At 57.9% G+C, this 18,900-nt stretch overlaps 8 protein-coding genes and 2 pseudogenes across 8 annotated transcripts in view; 3 read left to right on the forward strand and 7 right to left on the reverse strand.

The window, feature by feature from the left end:
- Positions 1 to 3,224, reverse strand: part of ACA1_162900 — a 6,617-nt pseudogene extending 3,393 nt beyond the window's left edge.
- A 338-nt stretch (positions 3,225 to 3,562) lies between these two features.
- Positions 3,563 to 5,178, reverse strand: ACA1_163110 (uncharacterized protein; the record flags this gene model as incomplete). Its single annotated transcript, XM_004340046.1, has 9 exons — positions 3,563 to 3,657; positions 3,746 to 3,829; positions 3,930 to 4,077; positions 4,155 to 4,241; positions 4,339 to 4,424; positions 4,588 to 4,628; positions 4,706 to 4,777; positions 4,930 to 5,065; positions 5,136 to 5,178. 9 exons carry the CDS (start codon positions 5,176 to 5,178, stop codon positions 3,563 to 3,565), a joined length of 792 nt encoding a protein of 263 aa, XP_004340094.1.
- An 898-nt stretch (positions 5,179 to 6,076) lies between these two features.
- ACA1_163120 lies at positions 6,077 to 6,700 on the forward strand (annotated as a pseudogene).
- Positions 6,701 to 6,794: 94 nt separating this feature from the next.
- ACA1_163130 (eukaryotic initiation factor, putative) lies at positions 6,795 to 7,691 on the reverse strand (the record flags this gene model as incomplete). The annotated part of the gene is made up of 1 exon (XM_004340047.1): positions 6,795 to 7,691. One exon carries the CDS (start codon positions 7,689 to 7,691, stop codon positions 6,795 to 6,797), a length of 897 nt encoding a protein of 298 aa, XP_004340095.1.
- A 290-nt stretch (positions 7,692 to 7,981) lies between these two features.
- ACA1_163140 (micropain, putative) lies at positions 7,982 to 9,030 on the forward strand (the record flags this gene model as incomplete). The annotated part of the gene is made up of 4 exons (XM_004340048.1): positions 7,982 to 8,072; positions 8,223 to 8,475; positions 8,591 to 8,749; positions 8,844 to 9,030. 4 exons carry the CDS (start codon positions 7,982 to 7,984, stop codon positions 9,028 to 9,030), a joined length of 690 nt encoding a protein of 229 aa, XP_004340096.1.
- Positions 9,031 to 9,301: 271 nt separating this feature from the next.
- On the forward strand, positions 9,302 to 11,525 carry ACA1_163150 (HIT zinc finger protein; the record flags this gene model as incomplete). Its single annotated transcript, XM_004340049.1, has 9 exons — positions 9,302 to 9,579; positions 9,722 to 9,794; positions 9,896 to 10,030; positions 10,160 to 10,217; positions 10,311 to 10,436; positions 10,500 to 10,710; positions 10,781 to 10,880; positions 11,024 to 11,086; positions 11,160 to 11,525. 9 exons carry the CDS (start codon positions 9,302 to 9,304, stop codon positions 11,523 to 11,525), a joined length of 1,410 nt encoding a protein of 469 aa, XP_004340097.1.
- Positions 11,526 to 11,537: 12 nt separating this feature from the next.
- On the reverse strand, positions 11,538 to 13,965 carry ACA1_163160 (ankyrin repeat-containing protein; the record flags this gene model as incomplete). Its single annotated transcript, XM_004340050.1, has 7 exons — positions 11,538 to 11,741; positions 11,831 to 12,055; positions 12,175 to 12,450; positions 12,606 to 12,835; positions 12,945 to 13,046; positions 13,145 to 13,676; positions 13,789 to 13,965. 7 exons carry the CDS (start codon positions 13,963 to 13,965, stop codon positions 11,538 to 11,540), a joined length of 1,746 nt encoding a protein of 581 aa, XP_004340098.1.
- Positions 13,966 to 15,263: 1,298 nt separating this feature from the next.
- On the reverse strand, positions 15,264 to 17,022 carry ACA1_163170 (actin, putative; the record flags this gene model as incomplete). Its single annotated transcript, XM_004340051.1, is given in 5 exon segments — positions 15,264 to 16,076; positions 16,208 to 16,535; positions 16,608 to 16,823; positions 16,834 to 16,912; positions 16,992 to 17,022. 5 exon segments carry the CDS (start codon positions 17,020 to 17,022, stop codon positions 15,264 to 15,266), a joined length of 1,467 nt encoding a protein of 488 aa, XP_004340099.1.
- A 35-nt stretch (positions 17,023 to 17,057) lies between these two features.
- Positions 17,058 to 17,572, reverse strand: ACA1_163180 (uncharacterized protein; the record flags this gene model as incomplete). Its single annotated transcript, XM_004340052.1, has 3 exons — positions 17,058 to 17,203; positions 17,263 to 17,419; positions 17,483 to 17,572. 3 exons carry the CDS (start codon positions 17,570 to 17,572, stop codon positions 17,058 to 17,060), a joined length of 393 nt encoding a protein of 130 aa, XP_004340100.1.
- Positions 17,573 to 17,751: 179 nt separating this feature from the next.
- ACA1_163190 (uncharacterized protein) overlaps positions 17,752 to 18,900 on the reverse strand; it is a gene marked incomplete at both ends in the record, with an annotated part of 1,529 nt that continues 380 nt past the window's right edge. The window contains 5 exons of the mRNA XM_004340053.1: positions 17,752 to 17,796; positions 17,886 to 18,037; positions 18,141 to 18,224; positions 18,340 to 18,464; positions 18,568 to 18,870. Coding sequence (XP_004340101.1) covers positions 17,752 to 17,796; positions 17,886 to 18,037; positions 18,141 to 18,224; positions 18,340 to 18,464; positions 18,568 to 18,870 — 709 coding nt within the window. The remainder of the gene's footprint in view (positions 17,797 to 17,885; positions 18,038 to 18,140; positions 18,225 to 18,339; positions 18,465 to 18,567; positions 18,871 to 18,900) is intronic.

An 18,900-nucleotide genomic window follows, 5' to 3' on the forward strand; every position in this document is an offset into this window, starting at 1 on the left:
GGCGACGCCATTGCACGTGGCCGCCTTGATTTGGTTGAGGAACTCCCGCTTGAGCGGGTCCGCCACCGTCGCCAGAACGTACCCTTGCCTACAGATCAGATTGACGCACACGCATCGAGGCGCGTTCATCAGCACACCGCACACGGCATATCGCACACGCACACGCACACAATACATATCAGCTACATGGGGGGTGAAGAGCGCACTTGTTGGCTGTGTCGATGGCATCGGCGTCCAACTGGGTCCAGCCGAGAAAGTCCAGGAGCGCCTTGGCGTCGTCGCAATTGGTCATGGTCTGCTGTCGATAGACGATGGAGGCGAACGAGGCCAACGGCCAGGTGTCGGCTCCACCACCTGTGTCGCAAAGCAACGCATCAGATGAGTCGCATTGTAACGAGACTATGGGGCCGAGGTACCGTTGAGAAGCGAAGCGTAGGTGAGCCCTGGGGAGGTGTCGCTCCTTTTCGCCAGCGGGGTCTCGGGCACGCTGGCCGCTCCGTAGGCCGAGGAAAAGTCGTTGATTGCGCTCTGCACGCTCTCCAGCGAGGGCTTCACCGCCTTGTTGGCCCGGTTGAACAACGACGCGACGCCCAGGGTGCGTGTCTGCCAACCAATCACCAGCAAAGGTCAGGTCAACACACGACACACGACACACATGACACTCAGAGAACAAGGTAGCCCACCTGACGGACATTGTAGAGCGACCATATGCCAAACGAGTAGCTGGTCGCTTGCAGATGGTCGATGAAGTCGTCTTCGCTCGAAGCCCGGAGAACGTTGGTCACGGGGAACGTGACGCCGCTGCCCACTCCAACCTGGAATGTTCAGTCCACACATTCTCAAGTGATGAGAATTCCACTGCAACCAAAGTGTTAAATAGGAGCTAAAAAATAGCGTACCGCGGACCCCCACCATGGGACTGTGGCGTTGAGCCAGCGGGTGTAGGTGGTCTGCACGGACGTCACGTTCTCCAACACGACCGTGATGGGCTGCGCGGGCAGGAGCCCGGCGACTTCGCCCAGGTTGATGGCCTGGATGCGCGAATCGTTCCACACCGTGATCTCGTTGGTCAGAATCTGCGCGATGACCTCCGCACTGAGCACCAGGCTCTTTCCGGCCAGCTCGGGCATGTTGTACGCTTGAGGGAGGGAGTGGGTCGGGTCAATTTGTTGTCGACGCAGCCAAAAGCAGACCACGTGGGTCGAAGAGGGACGCTGAACCTGGGACCAGGGGGAATGCGGCGAGCGGCAGCACGGCGGCGTCGGCGACGGACTCCCGCCAACCGGAGGCGCCCGCGTCAGCAGGCAGGCCGAAGTCGACGTTTTTGTCGGTCAGCTGCTGCTGGGCGGTGGCGGCCGAGGTCTGGTAGAACTTGAGCTTGTACTGGTTGGTCGACCAGGAGGTGGCCCAGGAGTTGATCAGCGTGAGCTGCCCGCCGGTGCCGACCAGGACCGACGACGAGAACGCCTTCTTCCCGTTGCAGCGCACGCCGTTGAGCAGCACCAGGAGCTGCTTTCGCAGACTTACATCCAGCGGCGCCACCAGATTCTCCTCCGCAGCATTCGACGCTCTGTAGCGCAAGTGTGAGCACACATTCATGTGTGCGTGTGCTTGTGCGTGCGTTGTGCGCTGGTGGCTCGTGTCGTGTGTGTCGCGCCGTGTCGTGTCGTGTGGGAGCGCGAGTAAGACAGCGTACTCGTCGTTGGTGTGAATCCAGGCGACAAAGTCGAGGAGCTCGCCCACGTTGGAGCAGTCGTCGGTGGTCTGGTTCTGTCGCATGGCAAAGAAGGTGAGATAGGCCATCGGCCACGAGCCTGCCCCGGGGGCGTCGAAGATGTCGATCCCGAACCGGCCCGCCGCGTAGTCCTGCTGGTAGTCGGTCATGGCCGACTGGAGCGACGCCACGCTGAGCTCGACCAGTCGGCCGGCCTTGTTGTACATCCGGGCCAAGTTGACCGACGACGCCGTCGCATTCGTCGTCGAGGCGGTGAGGCCGCCGGCAAAGTTGAGCCAGGTCAGTGAGTTCACAGTTTTCTGCGCACACGCACACGCACGCAAACACAACACGACACGAGTCATGAGCGATTGGTCAGTGGTTATAGTGCTGACATCAGCACTTTGAGAGGGAGGGAGAGCACCTGGAGCCAGGTGATACGAGAGGCCGACGAACCGCCGACACGCACGGCGAAGCCATTGAGGGCCGGGGGCAGCAGGGCGAAGGTGCGGTTGGCCGCGGCGAATACCTCGCGGAACTCCTCGCTGAAGCTCTCGAGGGTGAGCTTGAACACCTCGGTGAAGGTCAGGACCTTGGTCGTGTCGTTGGAGTAGCCCAGGCGGATCGCGTCGGGCGGCAGCTTGTGTGCGATGTCGGGGTTGAGCTCCTGGATGGCCGTGTCGTTCCACGCCGTGATCGAGCCCGCCCATATCGAGCCCAGCACCGTCCTATTCAAGATCTGCAAGCGCACCACAGTGCCAGTGAGTGTGGTGTCCGCGTGACCCAATCTTTTTTCAGCTTTTCCGATAGCTTGCTGTTTTCACGGTTTCTCGGCAACGAATTAACTGCGGTATATAGGAGGGAGATTGGGTCCATACCAGGGTGGGATCGGTTGCGCTGAGAGAGGGCAGGTTGTAGCCTATGACGATGCCCTGCCCGGCCAGCGGAAACTGAATGAAGTCTTCGTACGACAGGCCGCGCTCCGTAGCGACAAAGTCCTTTTGTGTGATTGTCGTTTTTGGGTGGTGAGCTTTTCAGACAGGCCTGAAGCTGCGGCCGCGGCAGAACGACAGTGTACCACAGTGCCCTGTTCGTATGAACGGAGTGCGCCGTTGGTGCCGCCTCCGTCATAGCTTATCCTGCGCACGCGCACGGTGTGTTGTCAGCCGGCCGCGCACAGTCGACGGGCTATTGAGCAACATAAAAAGAACGAGGCCCATCGCGAAGAAAAGAACGAAGAAGAAGGAGGATGGGGCAAAGAAAGAAAGCGACGCACTGGACGACGTCGCGATAGAAGCGGTAGTCCTTGACCCACACGTCGTAGATGGCTCCCGACTGCGAGCTGCCCGAGCCCTTCAGCTGGACCGTGCTCTTCGAGTGCACCCAGCCTGGAAGCAACCCATCAATTAGCAGATATTCGCCCTGGAGCGGACCGAAGGAGGAGGCAGGTACCCGTCCAAAGGGCAAAGAGCACGAAGAGAGCCAGGGCACAGCGAACCGGGCTCCTCATCTTCAGCGTTGGCGTGTTGTTGTGGTTTGTGTTCTGCTTGGCCAGGAGTGCTCCGAAGTGGGTTCTCATTGCCTCGCGGAACCAGACCGAGGTTGTCAGTAGCTGATGATTGGTCACACCGGTTTACTATTTCCTGTTCGAGGTTCCCGCGTATTGGCCACCGATATATCCGACCAACCAGGATATGTTGTCCAGCTATTGATTTAGTAAAATTTATTTATAGTTTCAAATGGAGGATATAGTTTCGAATTTACCCCACGAACACAACATTTGGTCGTGTTCTGTGTCGCGGTTGCGTGTCCCTCCGTGACAGACATGGTTGTTTTTGGTGTCTGTGTCTACATCAACGTTTCATAGGCGGCGTACTCGTCGTCTTGCACATACACGGGGATCGCGTCGTAGTCCATCTTGTTGGTGGATTCCTTGTGGAACACTGCACACTCACACCAGACGTGCAGTGGAGTGTAAGCGGGGAGCAAGAGACGAAGCTTGCGGGTGGCACGCATCCGGTACGATCGTACCTTCCAGAAGGCCCTTGCCAAAATTTCGAATGACAAAACAGCTCAAGATGACCAGCACCACCCGACAGATGAGCGCAAACGTGCCTGCATGAGGCACATTGACGCAGCGCAGCGCAACACGCAAGGGAAGTCCACATTAGTGGCGTTGTATGACGAGTGTGTGTTAGAGAAGAAGGGGAGGTACCAAACACGATGACCGGCGGGACCTCATCGCTCGCAAATCGGTCTGGTTGGGTGACCGACGCAACGATGTACTTGACGATGATGTAGATCGGCTCCACTGGGGCGAACGCGAAGAAGCCCAGCATCACCCTGAAGTTCTCTCGACGAACCTGCAGGCGGCGATCACCCTCCAATGAGACAAAGATCATCACTTCGCCACGGATCGCGTGCATGCATAGGCGCGTACGCCGTAGACGGTGGTGATGACGGCCCATATGATGCTCGCAACCACCAACGCTACGTCGACGATGATGTTGGCTCCTCGGAGAAGGAACTGGAAAGGGAAAGGCGCGGGTGAGCGGGCTCGAAGAAGAAGAAAAACGCTGCGTTGGGTCCAACGAGAGGCGACTGGCGGAGATGATAGTAGGTACCATGCCCAGCATCAGGACACCAACAAGCGTCAGGAAGATGTCCATCTTGAGAAGTGACACGAATGTTTGGTAGACTTTGTACGCATCTGATGTTTGAATTGCGGGAATGTCAGTGGTCGAGCGGGCCGTGAAGATCCGACTGCGTGTGCGCACACGCACGACACACGACACGCACACTCACACGACATTCGACACTCATATACGCACACGCACGCACACCAGAGAGCGAGTGAGTCAGGCCCTACGTACTAACAAGCTTCTTGTCGGAGCCTATTCGCTTGAAGACCCGCCTGCAGGTTATGATCGTGAGAGGGAAGAAAAGAAGCAGCAGAGCAGCGCAGCCAAAAAAGGAGTGAGAACGGTGTACCATCCAAAGGAGTTGTAGACCAGGATGGCCAGCACAATATTGGCCAGGGCGAACAGGATGATGAAGGACAACCTGCAGACACATTCAGAGCAACGCATGAGTGCGTGCAGTGTAGGTGGGGTGTAGTGCGCGCCCGCGGGCATTATGCGACGTGTTGGCGCGTGAAGAGATCTGCGAGCAGGAGCGAAGGAGATGAGGGTGATGAGGCTGAGAAGAAGAAGTACCGAATGTAGAACACAGGGTGCCGGTCCTCGATGAGAAAGCCAGCAAACGCAAAGAGAAGCAAAAGAATAGAGCCGCCCACGAAGGAGAAGAGCTCGAGCGTGTTCTCGAAGAGGATGCCGTCCACGCCAAAGTAGCCTGGGATAAGGTGAACGGAAACACCGTCAACTCGAGCTGCGTGCTGCCAACCTTGCAGGGGTGCGAGTACCAATAAAGAGGCTCATGATTATGAACAGGAAACCGCGCTTCATGGTGTCTTCGTTGCCATTTGCCATGCGCTCAATGGAGAAGCAGATGATTATCAAAACTTGGATAACAATCAAGAGCAGGTAGAGTTGGGAGCGACGCCGCAACTGGACCTAAGATTGGGAACAAAAACCAGATTAATCGAGTTTTAATGAGATGATGGGAGGAAGGATGAATCTTGGAGGCGCGCGGAGATCATCTTACCCCGCCCAAGCTGGACAGGAAGAGGTACGACATCTTGCTGATTTGGTGTTTTGGATCAAGGTTTCTGTTTTTCCTATTTTTTTTCAACCCAAAAATGCAAAGAATGTAACTCCATGGTGTGTGGCCACAAAAATCACAACAGCTGACCAAATCATACTAATGTGACATACTCTCCACCCTCAAGAGTTGTGTGACCCAACTACTAACCTGGTGTACAAGCTGAATGTATGAGGAAGTTCAGTGTCTGTTCTGTGTGCCCAAAAGTTGGAAATTTCCCTCTCCCACAGTGTGCCCTGAAGAATGTAAAAGACAGCCACACCAAACAGAAACAGCTAACAGGTGAGGCCCCATGTCATTCACAACAGCTGTTTGCACCCCATGCAAGAAAAAGAATAAAGATGTATTTGTATTGCCCAACCCTGTATGGGTGGACAAACACAATCCATGGGTGGCAGCTCATCCTTGCCTCAACCTCAACTCATACCCAACAGCAACAGGGCCTTATGCAAACTTCCTCTATCTGCTGGGAAGCCACTCTGCAGCCACAGGGGGACTTAGCCCTGTGTTCATTGGCTTTCCTTGTGCTTGTCTACAAAATGTCCCACAAGAAATAAAAATTATGTGGCCGTTGGTGGCCGTTGGAGAAAGTGAAGCAAATCAGTATTGATCCAAGTTACAGCACCCAACACTACGCAGCAGATGTCTTCGCGAAAGAAGGCCAGCAAGAAGGCCGCAGAGAGCGACAGTGAGGGCCGACCCTCGCGGACGAAGAGGGCTCCCTCCAGGCTTGACCCCAGCAGCGATGCGGGCGAGCTGTCGGGCGGTGAGACGCCGAGGCGTGGAGGGAGCAGGAGGAGAAGCGTGAGCGTCGAGCGCAAGAAGAGGAGGGGGCCGGGCAGGCCCAGGAAGACGGAATCTGCACGCTCGAAATCGCCAGCGAAGAAGAGGGTGACAGCTCACAAGCGCCGACGATCAGTCGATTTGGAGAGGGAGTACGAAGTCGAGCAGTTACTTGATCTGCAGCTCCTCGTAAAGTGGAAGGGCTATGCCAAGAGCAGCGCGACGTGGGAGCCGCTAAAGAATCTGCAGACGTGCGACGAGATGGTGGTGGACTACCTGGAGAAGGTGAAGCAAAAGCTGCTCGCCCAGATGGAGAGCAAGAGCTCGGAGGAAGAGACGAAGGAGGGAGAGGGCGAGAAGGAGAAGGAGGGGGAAGGCGTGGAGACTCCCAAGAGGAAGAGGGGCAGGCCACCGAAGAAGGCCAAGGTGACTGAGAAGGCAAGTGAAGAAGAGGTGGAAGACGAGAAGGAAGCGGACGAGTAAGAGCCAGGAAGAGATTGAGTGTGTCTGGGCGACAAGAAATAACCTCCACGCCGATGGGGGACGACATGTATGCGAGATTTGTTTATAAATTAAATTAAGCCACGACTCGCGGCTCGGTCTTGATCACGCAGTCACCTCCGTGCTTCTTGATTTCGGTTTGGATGGCCTCGACGGCCTTCTTGAGGAGGGCAACGCCGCGCTCGTGATCGGTGGACGAAGTGAGGAGGATGTACTCGGGAGACGTGACGAGCTGGATGCGGACGGGCGAATCGGGGGTGCTGCACTGCTGGCCGGCGCGGAGGGCAGGCTTGATGGCGTCGATGCCCTCGTAGGAGAAGCACGTCACCTGGATGTCGGCCTGGATCTTGACGGGCTGGCTGCCCAGGCGATGCTGAATCGTCTTGAGGATGTTGTCCTTGATCTCGGCAGGAGCGTCGAGGCCCTCGAAGATGTCTTCGCCGGCGGCGGCCTTCTTGAATGCGTCGTAGGCATGGTTGTACGTCTCGTACAGAGGCCACCCGATGCGCTTGTACAGGTCCTCGAGAGTGAGGATGTTGTCGCCCGTCTGCAGCTCGGCGACGTGGGCCATGATGCTGTGTACGGTCTTCGACTTCTGGTACCGCTGAGTGCACTCGACGATGTCCTCCTCCTTGAGCAGCTTCTTCGAGAGATCGATGTAGCCCTTCTCCTTGTCCACCCTCAGCACTTGCAGCACCTCCTTCTTGCCCACTCGGATGTGCTTGTTGATCGAGCGCATGCGCCTCCTCGACAGCTCGGAGAGCAGAATGATGCCCTCCTTGTCGTTGTATTCGAGCAGCGATACGAAGGCGCCGATTTCGTTGATGCGATTGACGCGCACCATCACGAGATCGTCCAGCTCGGGGTACTCGGCCTCGTACATCCGGCACTTGCCGACCTTCTTCGCCACATCGGAGAGGGGAGCCACGGGGGCCTCTACGCCACCGGCCTGAGCATCAATCGCGCCTTCCATCTTCAGTTCTGATTCTCGAGCGGAGAGAAAACTGAAAATCTCTCGCTCTGCCAAAAATTACAGTTGGCCTGTCAGGAAAACATGAAGAAACGAAATAGGAACGCTTGTCTGGAAATTTCCAGACCTACGTCATGCGCCTCCTTAGCATGGATGACGTCAGCAGCCCTGTTGGGCGTTCAGGTGCGCCAGCAAGGGTGGTGTTGGCGTGCGTGGGCGCAGGCTGGCATTTCGAGGGTGTGATTCGCCAATTAGCCGACAAGAACAAACCCGCGTAGCGTAATCATCACATAATGGACTCCCGCTACTCCTTCTCGCTCACCACCTTCAGCCCTTCTGGCAAGCTAGTGCAGATCGAATACGCGCTCAACGCCGTGAACGCTGGTGCCACCGCTCTTGGTATCAAAGGTATAATGCCGCACTGCACTTCAGCTCAATCTCCATCTTATCGGTCTACCCACCTCTACAATACTGTTGCACCTGTTGGATCGAGTGCAAGGCATTAATTGATGATCTATCCACCCCCCCCCAAAGCCAAGGATGGCGTGGTGATGGCCACCGAGAAGAAGCTGCCTCCTCTCATGGATGACACTTCGATCCAGAAGATTAGCCTCCTCACGGACAACATCGGCGTCGTCTACGCTGGAATGGGACCTGATTCGCGTGTGCTCGTGCGCAAGGGACGCAAGATTGCCCAGCAGTACTTCAGGACCTATCACGCTCCCATCCCTGTGAATCAGCTCGTGCGAGAGCTCGCTGCTATCATGCAGGAGTTCACTCAATCTGGGTATGTTCCCCGTCTGTGCTCCTCATCTGCGATATTCGAGCGTGTAGCGCATACGCGTGCCATGCCTTCGAGTCGTGCACGTGGTCGCTCACTTTGTTCTCTTGCTGCCATGCAGTGGTGTGCGACCCTTCGGTGTCTCCCTCCTTATCGCCGGCTATGACGAAGTTGCTGGTGCTCAGCTGTACCAGGTGGATCCTTCGGGTTCGTATTGGGCGTGGAAGGCCTCGGCCATCGGCAAGGGCATGGTTAACGCCAGGACCTTTTTGGAGAAGCGGTATGCGTCCCGTTGTGCGTGCATGCGTGTGGTGTGTCACAGTGGGGGTTCTTGTTGCGTCGATGCTCATCTATGTGGTCTTGCGCATCAACAGCTACAAGGAAGATGTGGGTCTCGAAGATGCCGTCCACACGGCCATTCTGACGCTCAAGGAGGGATTCGAGGGTGAGATGACGGAGAACAACATCGAGCTGAGCGTGGTGCAGGTGATCGAAGGCAAGCCCGTCTTCAGAGTGCTCACGCCCGCCGAAGTCAAGGACTACCTCGGCGAAGTACAGTAAACACACACACACAACGACCATGCTCCCTCTTCTTCATCTCTTCTTCGCCTCCTTCTCCTTCTCCTTCTCCTTTCATGATCGATCATGCTGTCATGGTGTTCTACCCTTGTGAATAAGGAACAAGCCATTCCCACCACAACTATCCATGTTCTTCTTCATCGTCTTCTCTCAGTCTGAGAACCTTCTTCCTGTTTGAAAAGATGAGAACTTTTCGCGCACGACACGCAACCAACAGCCGCACACAACACACGACCAAAGCCAAAAAGGAAAGATGGAGCGACTTGGCGAGGCAGCTGCGCCACGACGAGGAGTGGTGTTGGAGGTGAAGGACATCTCTGCGCCGAAGGATGAGAAGGAGGATGAAGAGGAGGAGGAGGTGGACACGGTGGTGGAGGAGCTCAGAGGGCTGTCGCACCTCCGCATCAAGCCGCGGGTGGTCATCTCCGACGCCAAGCACAAGAAGACCACCGGTAGCCCGGCGGAAGTGGCGACCGTCGCGCCCGCAGCCGCCAGCAGCGGCATCATCGAACGTGGCCGTCTCTGCTCAGTGTACGCGACGCACTCTTAATCTCAATCTTATCAATTATCAATTTAATTTAATTAATTCTGATTATTATTTTAATTAATAATTAGGATTGTTTGATAAAGGTATACACACATTTTATTTATTTCAAATTTATTTGGTCTGCAGATGTGCCACCAAGTTCGGGCGCTACACGTGCCCGCGATGCAATGCCGCATCTTGCTCGCTTCCCTGCTACAAGGTATCTGCCCACCACAGTTGGGCTGGCGTTGATGTGCCACGCCGAGACGAGGTTGTGCTGATGCTCATGGTCGATCCCATCCTCCTCTCGGCGCGTCGCAGGCTCACAGCACCAAGTGCACGGAGGCCTTCTACAAGGACAGCGTTGAAGAGGAGCTCCGATCGCAGCGAGCCGACGAAGAGAGCCAAAAGCGCATGCTGCAGCTCCTCAAGCACATGAAGGACCAGGAGGACGAGGTCAACACACACCACACACACCACACACACACACACCACCACCACACACACCACACACCACACACAAAGGCAGCACTCCCCTTCCTTCAGCGTTGCCGCTTCTTCTCACATCTCGTGCTCTGTTTACAGGAGGAAGAAGACGAACACGAAGAAGAGGCCTACTACCGACTTGCACAGCTCAGCACAGGTACGCGCGTGTCGTGTGTGTTGTGTGTCGTGTGTTGTGTGTTGTGTGTGTCAATCGCTGGTCTCGATATTCACCGCATGTTTCCGCACACAGAGGAGAATCTGTCGCTGGAGCACCTGACGCCCGAGCAAAGGGAGGACTTCAAGCGGTCGCTGGTCGACGGCCGCATCAGCGACATGATCACCCCCTGGCAGCCGTGGTGGCTCCAACCCGCATCAGGTACCCACCTACCAGGCCTACTCCCCATTTTTATTTTCTTTCTTTTCGGCCTTCGGCCCGCAGCTTACCGAGGCATGTCGCCCAAAGGTCTGATCGTGCCGGTGGAAACGAAGAGAGAAGACGAAAACGAAAACGAAAGCGAAAGCGAAGACGAAGACGAAGTGGAGGTGGAAGAACGGAAACCGCCATCTGTCCTGCCCGACATACCGCCGCTCTCCACACTACTCAGCAAAGAACCGTCGCCGCTGCTGGCGTTCAACCTTCTCGACATTCTGTACGGCCGCACATACGCGCACACCAAACGAGGGCGGTAACTCACCTTCCGCTCTTCCACTCCTCTGCAGGTTCTCCTATGCGTACGTCATGCGGTACTTTAACGGCGAACCCGATAGCGAGGCCAGCGATGCCGCCTCTTTCCTCGTCGAGATATCGGCCGTCCTCCAGGTTCTGTCTCGCTTGCCCTCCTTCGTCTTCTTTACCACACGCACACACACGCACACACACGCACACGCACACGCACAACACACCGCACGCACGCACACGCACGCACACGCACGCACACCACCTACTGACCGGTCGTCCTGCAGTCGAATGCCGTCCACGAGTCTCCCGACGCCGCCTTCGATGCCTGCCTAGCCAACATTCTCAAGGTGCGGCACAGCACGCCACGCACCGCCCAGACCCCGCGTTAGGCCCACTGCTCACTTTCTTTCGTTCGTTCAGCCTTCGGTGTCGGGGTCGTCCGACTTTGGGCTGGCCGTGGTGGACGACGTCCGACAGATCATCGCACAGAAGCACTTCACGCTGATGGCCCTCTCCGACCTCTACGCGCTGCTGGGCCGTGCGGCCGCCGACCAAATCGCGGCCGCGACGAAAGAGGTCAAGCGGCTGCGGGCCAAGCTGGCGGCGCTGCAGAAGAAAGTGTACTTCTTCGTGGCATGGGCCAACGCCCAGGACGAGCCGCTGTTCCGCGCCACTGCTGCGCTGGTCGAGGCCTACCTCCGCGAGCAGCGCGCCAAGCGACCCGACACCACGACCGCGCCCAGTAGCAGTACCGGTAGCTTGCGACTCCCAACTAAGCTCAGCTGATTCTCAACCGTTTTAATGCAGTTGTGAGCGCATTCCATTGCTTTTCTTCGTTCCCCTCCCTTGTTGCTGTTGTGGTGGTGGCGGCTTGGCGTGGTGGTGGGCGGGGGTGGTGGTGGCGGGTGGCGGGGGCATGCCGTGGGCGATGAGTAGTTCCTGCACGTGCGGCGTGAGGTTCCACTTCCGCTCCCTGGGCGCCGACCCCTTCTTCACCGCGGCCTGGCACCACCGCACACACGACACACGACACACGGACGTCAGAAGTGTGTGTGTGTGTGTCGTGCGTGTCGTGAGTGTCGTGTGCGCACTGGTAACTCGGCGCCGTAGGCGAACAGCCGGCCGAGCACGTCCCGAATGAACCGGGTCCGGTTGTTGTAGCGGCAATTGCCTTCGAGCAGCGCGTCGAGCAGGGCGCCCCAGAGCGGGCCGCGCACCATGTCGGGCTGCCTGGCCAGCAGCAGCTTCACCACCTCCAGCTTCCGCTCGTACGACGTGTAGCGCGATTCGCCCACCAGCTCCGTCAGATACCCCGCCTGCCCGCAGAGTGAGTTCTTTCGTGTGCCGTGTGTGTGGCGTGTGTAGCGTGCGTCGTGTGTCGTGGCGTGTGTCGTGGCGTGTGTTGTGTGTCGTGTGTGGCGTGTGTGTAAAGTACTCTAATAACGGCGCCGTGGTCGAGGAGGCATGAGAGGAGGGTGGGCGACAGGTCGCGGCGGTGGAGGACCTTCTCGACGCACGCGGTCCAGAGCCCTTGCGGGTCGATCGTCTGCGGATTGCTGCCACGCGCGCCGTGTGCGACCAGCAGACACGCGGCCTCGTCGGCCAGGCGCGACCTGGAGCCACACACCGTCTCCAGCAAGTCCGGTTCGTCCACGTCGGCGCCGTAGTCAAGAAGCAACATCACCAGCGCGATCTTGTTAGGACTTTGTGACTGCGCACACGCACACGCACACGCACACGCACACGCACACGCACACGCACACGCACGCGCACGCGCACGCGCACACGCACACGCACACGCACACGCACACGCACACGGTGTGTAAACATCATAGAAAGAGGGGCGGGGGTTGATGGGGGGCGAACACTGCGGCAGGCGACGTCGAGTGGGCTGGACGAGCAGCCCTCGTCGAGGTCGGGCGGCACGCCCAGGTCGAGCAGCGTTCGGGCCATCTCGACGTCCCCACAGCGCAGGGCCAGCATCAAGGGCGACCACCCGTCCAGCGCCGAGGGCCTGCGCAGGTCGGCCGGGCTCAGCAGCGGCAGCAGGGCATGGAAGGCGCTCGTCCAACCGTAGACGCACGCCCTCTCGAACGCTGCGACATCAAAATCATCAAAATCACCAACTGTGTGTTGTGTGTGTGTGTGTGTGTCGTGTGTGTGTTTCCCAGTCCGCCGCACGCGACGTGTGTGGCTTCGGCGTACCGGTGCGCCCCTTGTGGGGCGAGGCCACCACTTCGCGTCTTCGGTTGTCGTCTGCGCATTGCCCGAGGAGGTACAACACCAGCTCCCCTTGATTGCCCTCACCTGCCGCATGCGTGCATGTGTGTCGTATGTGTCGTGTGTGTGTGTCGTGAGTGTCGTTGGTCACATGCGCGTGCGGCGCGCTGCGAGGGAGGACGCACAGGCAGCGTGGAAGGCGGCCTCCATGCTCCCGCCGCTACGGCTGAACGCTTGCTCCAGCGCGCCGCCCACCGATGGCTCGGACCACATCATCAGCTCCTCGCGCCGCGCCATGGCCCGAAACAGCGCCTCGCCCGCGCCCGCGCGCGCCGCCTTGAGCACCACGCACCATTCGACCTCGATGCCGAGCTCGACCACCAGCTCGATCGTGCGTGGGTCGCGGCCCTTCAGCACCGCCAGCATCAGCGGCAGCGTGCGACGCTCGCCGGGCTCGGCCCAGCCACCGGCCAGCAGCCGGGTCACGACCCCACGATCGGGCGAGGGTGGGGCCACGAGTCGGCGCAGCGCGGCGTGGTGGCCGCAGGCGAGGATCCACTCCAGCAGGCGTCGGCGTCGGGCGCGGCCGGCGAGCCGGCGCCGGGTGCGGAGACAGGAGAGGCACCAGGTGCGCCACGAGGCCTCGGGTTTGGGCTGGAGCTTCGTCAAGGCCTTCATCTCCGCCGGCATAGGTCCGCCAAAGTGTTGCTCGTACCACTTGGTTGACAGGTGGCATCAGCCGCACATCTCACATCCGACACACAACGACACGCACGGCACACGCGACGACACGACACGCACGGCACGACCAAGAGGGTGGATGGGGTACGGTGCGCCAGAGGGCGGTGCCGTGGGGGGAGCCGGGGCCAGTGATGGCGCGCCACTGGCGGCAGGCGGCCTCGGCGCGCAGGAGCGACTCTGGACCAAGCCAGCGGAACACCTCCAGCACCACCTCCACGGGCAGGCGCAACACCGAATGCTCCTCCGCGTGCTCGGCGAGCTCCATTTTCTCTTCAAATAAACTAAAGTTGTCTCTTTCTGTGCTGGTGCTCTTTTGTCTGAAATTGTCTGTACGCAGAGGAAAAATCCCAAAAGACAAACCAGTCCGACATAAAAGGAGGGCCCAGCAAAAGTGGGACAGACCCACTTCGGCGCAAAAGGGTGGTGGTTGCGTTATGGGCTTTTGGGGGTTTTTAGTTTTTCATTGTTTTTGGTCTTTTTGGGAGGGTTTCTGATTTTTTTTTGTTTTTCGACCATTTTCTGATTTTTTTGTGGCTTTTTGTGTTTTGTTTTGTTTCAGTTCGATGAAACCCGTCAACAGTAGCACCAACCCCACTCATCGCTGCTGCTCTCCACCTCTTTTCTTCCAAGGTCTGGTGCATCACCGCCCACATTGTGGGCACCCTCCAGAATGCCACCAGAATAATTTGCAACCCTGTTCAGTGAACAAAGCACCGTTCGTCTGCGTTGTCACGTTTCGTGGCGCCGCCAGGCGCAGTTTTCGGCCAGTTTCACGATTCAGGAAATGGGGACAATGGTGGAACTGGCCGAAAAGGCAGTGCAAGTCGTGGCCAAAACGGGAATCGCTCCGACCAAGCAATAACAGAAAGGACCGAAGCAGCTTCCCCCGAACCGCGTTTTAGAGGTCCCACACGGGTGTCTCTAGCTCCCGGGTGCATAGCAACGAAGCCGTCCTAGCGCACGATGTATATATTAGGTAGAGGAATAGTCCCCTTGGCAACAACAAGCCGTCCTAGCTCAGTCGGTAGAGCGCAAGACTCTTAATCTTGTGGTCGTGGGTTCGAGCCCCACGGTCGGCTATCTCCTTTTTCTTCTTTGCTCTTCGCCTGTTGTGTCCCACTGCAGCACAGCTGGCCAGTTTTTTAGCACTTCCTGACACCTCATGGCGCTATCTTTACAGGTCAAGCAGCACCAGCAAGCTACGAAAGCCGCCACTTCGGCCAGGTTAGGAGAGCAGAATCGCTTGATGGCGGCTGTGCAAGGACGGAGGATCCAAGTCTCCATCAATGTCGCGCGTCCGCTGTTCGACAAGCTCATCGCAACGGAGCCGCCCTACTAAGGTAAGTGCGCTCTTCCTTCTTGAACCCAGCTCAACGCAGTACTCACACTGTTAATGGACGAACGAACGTTCGATCAGGGCGGGCGTCAAGGCCGACGAGGCTGCACAGCGTCGAGGGACATCAGAAAAAACGCTCAACACAGGCCGCAACCAGTTTTGGCAGGAGTGGTTGTATTTGAAGCTGCCTAATGATCTATCTACTATGTACAAGAGAGTCTCTCCTTTCAAAAGCACTTGCGATGAACAATCGAGGGACCAGACTCATCGTACTCCTCTCGGGAGATCCACATCTCCTGGAAGGCGGAGAGCGAGGCCAGGATCGAGCCACCAATCCACGCAGAGTACTTGCGCTCGGGTGGGGCGATGACCTTGATAGTGGCCGTTTCCGGCGCCAGGGCCGAGAGCTCCTTGTGCATGCGCTCGGCGAGGCCGGAGAACAGCGTGGTGCCGCCCGACAGGACCACGTTGCCGTAGAACACCTTCCTGATGTCGACATCGCACTTCATGATCGCGTTGTAGGTGGCCTCGTGGATGCCGGCCGACTCCAAGCCCAGGAACGAGGGCTGGAACAGGTCTTCGGGCGCGCGGAATCGCTCGTTGCCGATGGTGATGACCCGGCCGTCGGGCAGCTGGTACGGCTTCGAAACGTTGGGGAGCATCATCTCCTGCTCGAAGTCGAGGGCGACATAGCAGAGCTTCTCTTTGATGTCGCGCACAATCTCGCGCTCGGCAGCGGCAGCGGTTGCGGTGATCGCAGCCGAGCCCCTCTCGGCAAGGAGCTGGGCGAGGTGGTCGGTCAGATCGCGCCCAGCGAGGTCGAGGCGGTGGATGGCGTGGGGCAGCGCGTAGCCCTCGAAGACAGGCACTACGTGGGTGACACCCGCACCGGACTCAAGCACGATGCCGGTGCCACGGCCCGAGGCGTAGAGTGAGAGCACGGCCTGCACGGCGACGTACATGGCCGGGACCGCGAAGGTCTCGAACATGATCTGCGTCATCTTCTCCCGGTTGGCTTTGGGACCAGGCGGGGCCTCTGTCTGGTGGAAAAACCCACAATAATTTTATTAAATATAATATAAATTTTATTAATAAATTAATACTAAAAATAAAGTAGAAGCAGATTAGGTTAAAAAAATGAATTATAATAAAATAGCAAGCAGCTGCGCACCAGAAGCACGGGGTGCTCTTCAGGGGCAACGCGGAGCTCATTGTAAAAGGCGTGGTGCCAGAGCCTCTCCATGTCGTCCCAGTTGGTGATGATACCATGCTCGACGGGGTACCTGAGCGTCAGTGTATCGCCCTTGGCCTGCGCCTCCTCGCCGACGTACGCGTCCTTCTGGCCCATGCCAACCATCACACCAGTGCGGCGCGGGCGACCGACGATCGAGGGGAACACGGCGCTGGGGGCTTCCTCGCCGGCCATGCCAGCCTTGCACGTGTCTGAGCCGTTGTCGATGACCACCGCGTCTGCCATCTTGATGCCGTGTTGTTGGCCTCTAGAGGTGGAAACGTCAATTACTAACCAACATGTTTTGAAAGATAAGCTCTGTTTTCTTTTCAAGCACCACGCTGCCCCAAGACGATGAAGCGCTGGTTGGTGCGGAAGTAGTCGCCAGCGGCGTCTGAGGAGCTCGAGCAGGTCCTCGGCGGCTGCCCGCTCGAGAATGCCCTTGCTGATGGTCATCTCCATGAGCGCCTTGGCCTTCACGAAGCCCGGGTCCATGTCCTCCGAGTCGCCTTGCATGTGCGAGCCGGCGTCGATCTTGATCGCCCAGGGCGCGCATCTTGGCGTACATGGCGTTGAGGCCGAGGCTGCGGTTAAGTTGCACCAGTTCATTCTCCACCTTCTCCAGGCCTTGCACCAGTACCGGGTCTACATATGTTCCACCCCGGGGTAGTGGTGATTGTGTGTAGTGTGCGTGGTACGTGTGCGCGTGTGCGGTGGTGCGTACCGGAGGAATAGACGCGTGTGCGCGTGTCCATGTCAGCTTGGCAAATGACGAGCCGCCCTCCGGGCTTTAGTACGCCGTGGAGCTCGACCAGGGCCTTCTCCACGTCAGGTGCTGCATGACTAGGGTCAAGTAGGCGCCGTCGAACGACTGATCGGGGAACTGCATCGCCGTCACGTTCCCCTCCTCGACCGACAGCTTCTCCTTGTCGCTCCCTACCGCGTCCTAAAAAGGAAAGAGTTGTGTGTCGTGTGTTGTGTGTCGTGTGTCGAACCTGGAAGCCGGGTTGAAGTCGAGGCCCACCACCTCTCCCTCGACGCCGGGGTGCTGTACAGGGTGCCACCGGTGGAGGAGCGAAGGAGTTCGTCGGGGAGGAGCCACTCCAATACGCGCCGCTTGCCCTCCACCAGGACCGGCGCCTCGTTGATACGCTGAAGAAGAAGCAGAAGGACATGACACAATTAAGAATCTGCTTGTGCGGAATATAACGCTACCTTGAGGTGTGCAGCAAGGTCGATGGGGGCGCTGTTGCCCTTCCACACATCAGAAGGGCGCTCAGTCTCGTTTTGTTGTGCGCTCGCCATGTTGTTGGTTTGCTTTTGCTTCACGGCCCAGCAAAGAACCAACGTTGCGGCCACATCGTCCATGGCGAAAAAGAATGAAAGAAAACGCAGCCCTCTTCGCAGCAGTTGCGTACAAGAGCCGACGTCGATCATCACCTTGACGAACTTCGCCTGTGCATTTTATGGAAGGAGGTCTGGGCCTACGATACCAACTCAAACTTCTCTGCGAGAGTCTCCGGAGGACCCTGATGGTGGCGCACACACGAAGTCGTCAGACATCATGACGGGAACCACAACGTCTAAAATAGAGTGGTGGGGTGGGGCGAGGTCTCACCTGGGGAGGCATGCCGGGCCAGATGACGTGGCACACGTCACCGCCGGGGCCGAAGGGGAGGGATCGGTCCTCGAGGTTGTGGTGGACGTGGAAGAGATCGGGCCGGCGGTAGTAGGCCATGGTGAGGAGCGTCTCCTCTGTGCCCAAACAGCCTGTTGTGAACCGACACAGAAGAAATAGAAATAGATGAGGCCGGCCCTTGGAGCCGGAGCAACACAACACCTCGCCCAAGCCCAAGGAGATGGCTGGTAGTACCAAGGTCGAGCGTCTTGTTCAAGATGTACTCGTAGAGGGCGGACACCTTCTCGAGGGACTTCCTTTGTCCACCCATCGTCCAGCCTGTGTGTCGTGTGTATGTCGTGTGTGTGTGTGTGTGTGTGTGGACGTAAGTGTGAATGGCAGATCACAGCAAAACCAACAGCTAACTTGTTGAACGCAAACGGCAGTGCTGTACCCTTGGTGATGAAGCAGGGCGGTTGGTCAAAGGTGAGCTTCTGCATGGCCTCGCGGTAGCAGCCGTGGAGCTCGTGGCTCATCGCGTAGGGCGTAACCGCCATGAAGAATCGGTCCAAGTAGTGCCTGTAACAAATACCACTCCATTAGGCTAACGTCGCTATCTAGTAGTCACAAGCACGCACACGCACGCACACGCACACGCACACGCACACGGCGTGGTACGCACTTGACTTTGGTCTTGAAGTCGGGAATGGACATGCCATAGTCGGGGTTGATGCGGGGCGTGCAGATGCCGCCCGAGTCGAGCCACACGAAGTACTTGGTCTTGAACGGGTTGAGCACAGAGAGATCGCGCAGCCACAGAAGCTTGTGCATGACGATGGGATTGTAGAGGTCGCTGTAGCCCTGGGGCACGTTGGCGAGCCACGGCGTGGCGGGAATCCACCACGGCGAGTTGCGGATGATCTCGATGCTCTCGTAGTGCTTCCAGGTGCGCAGATCTTCGATCTCGATGAATCGCACGTCGACGCTGTCGTAGAGATGATCCTTGATATAATCG

Source organism: Acanthamoeba castellanii (genome assembly GCF_000313135.1).
Source record: "Acanthamoeba castellanii str. Neff unplaced genomic scaffold scf7180000084726, whole genome shotgun sequence".
Lineage (NCBI taxonomy): Eukaryota > Discosea > Longamoebia > Acanthamoebidae > Acanthamoeba > Acanthamoeba castellanii.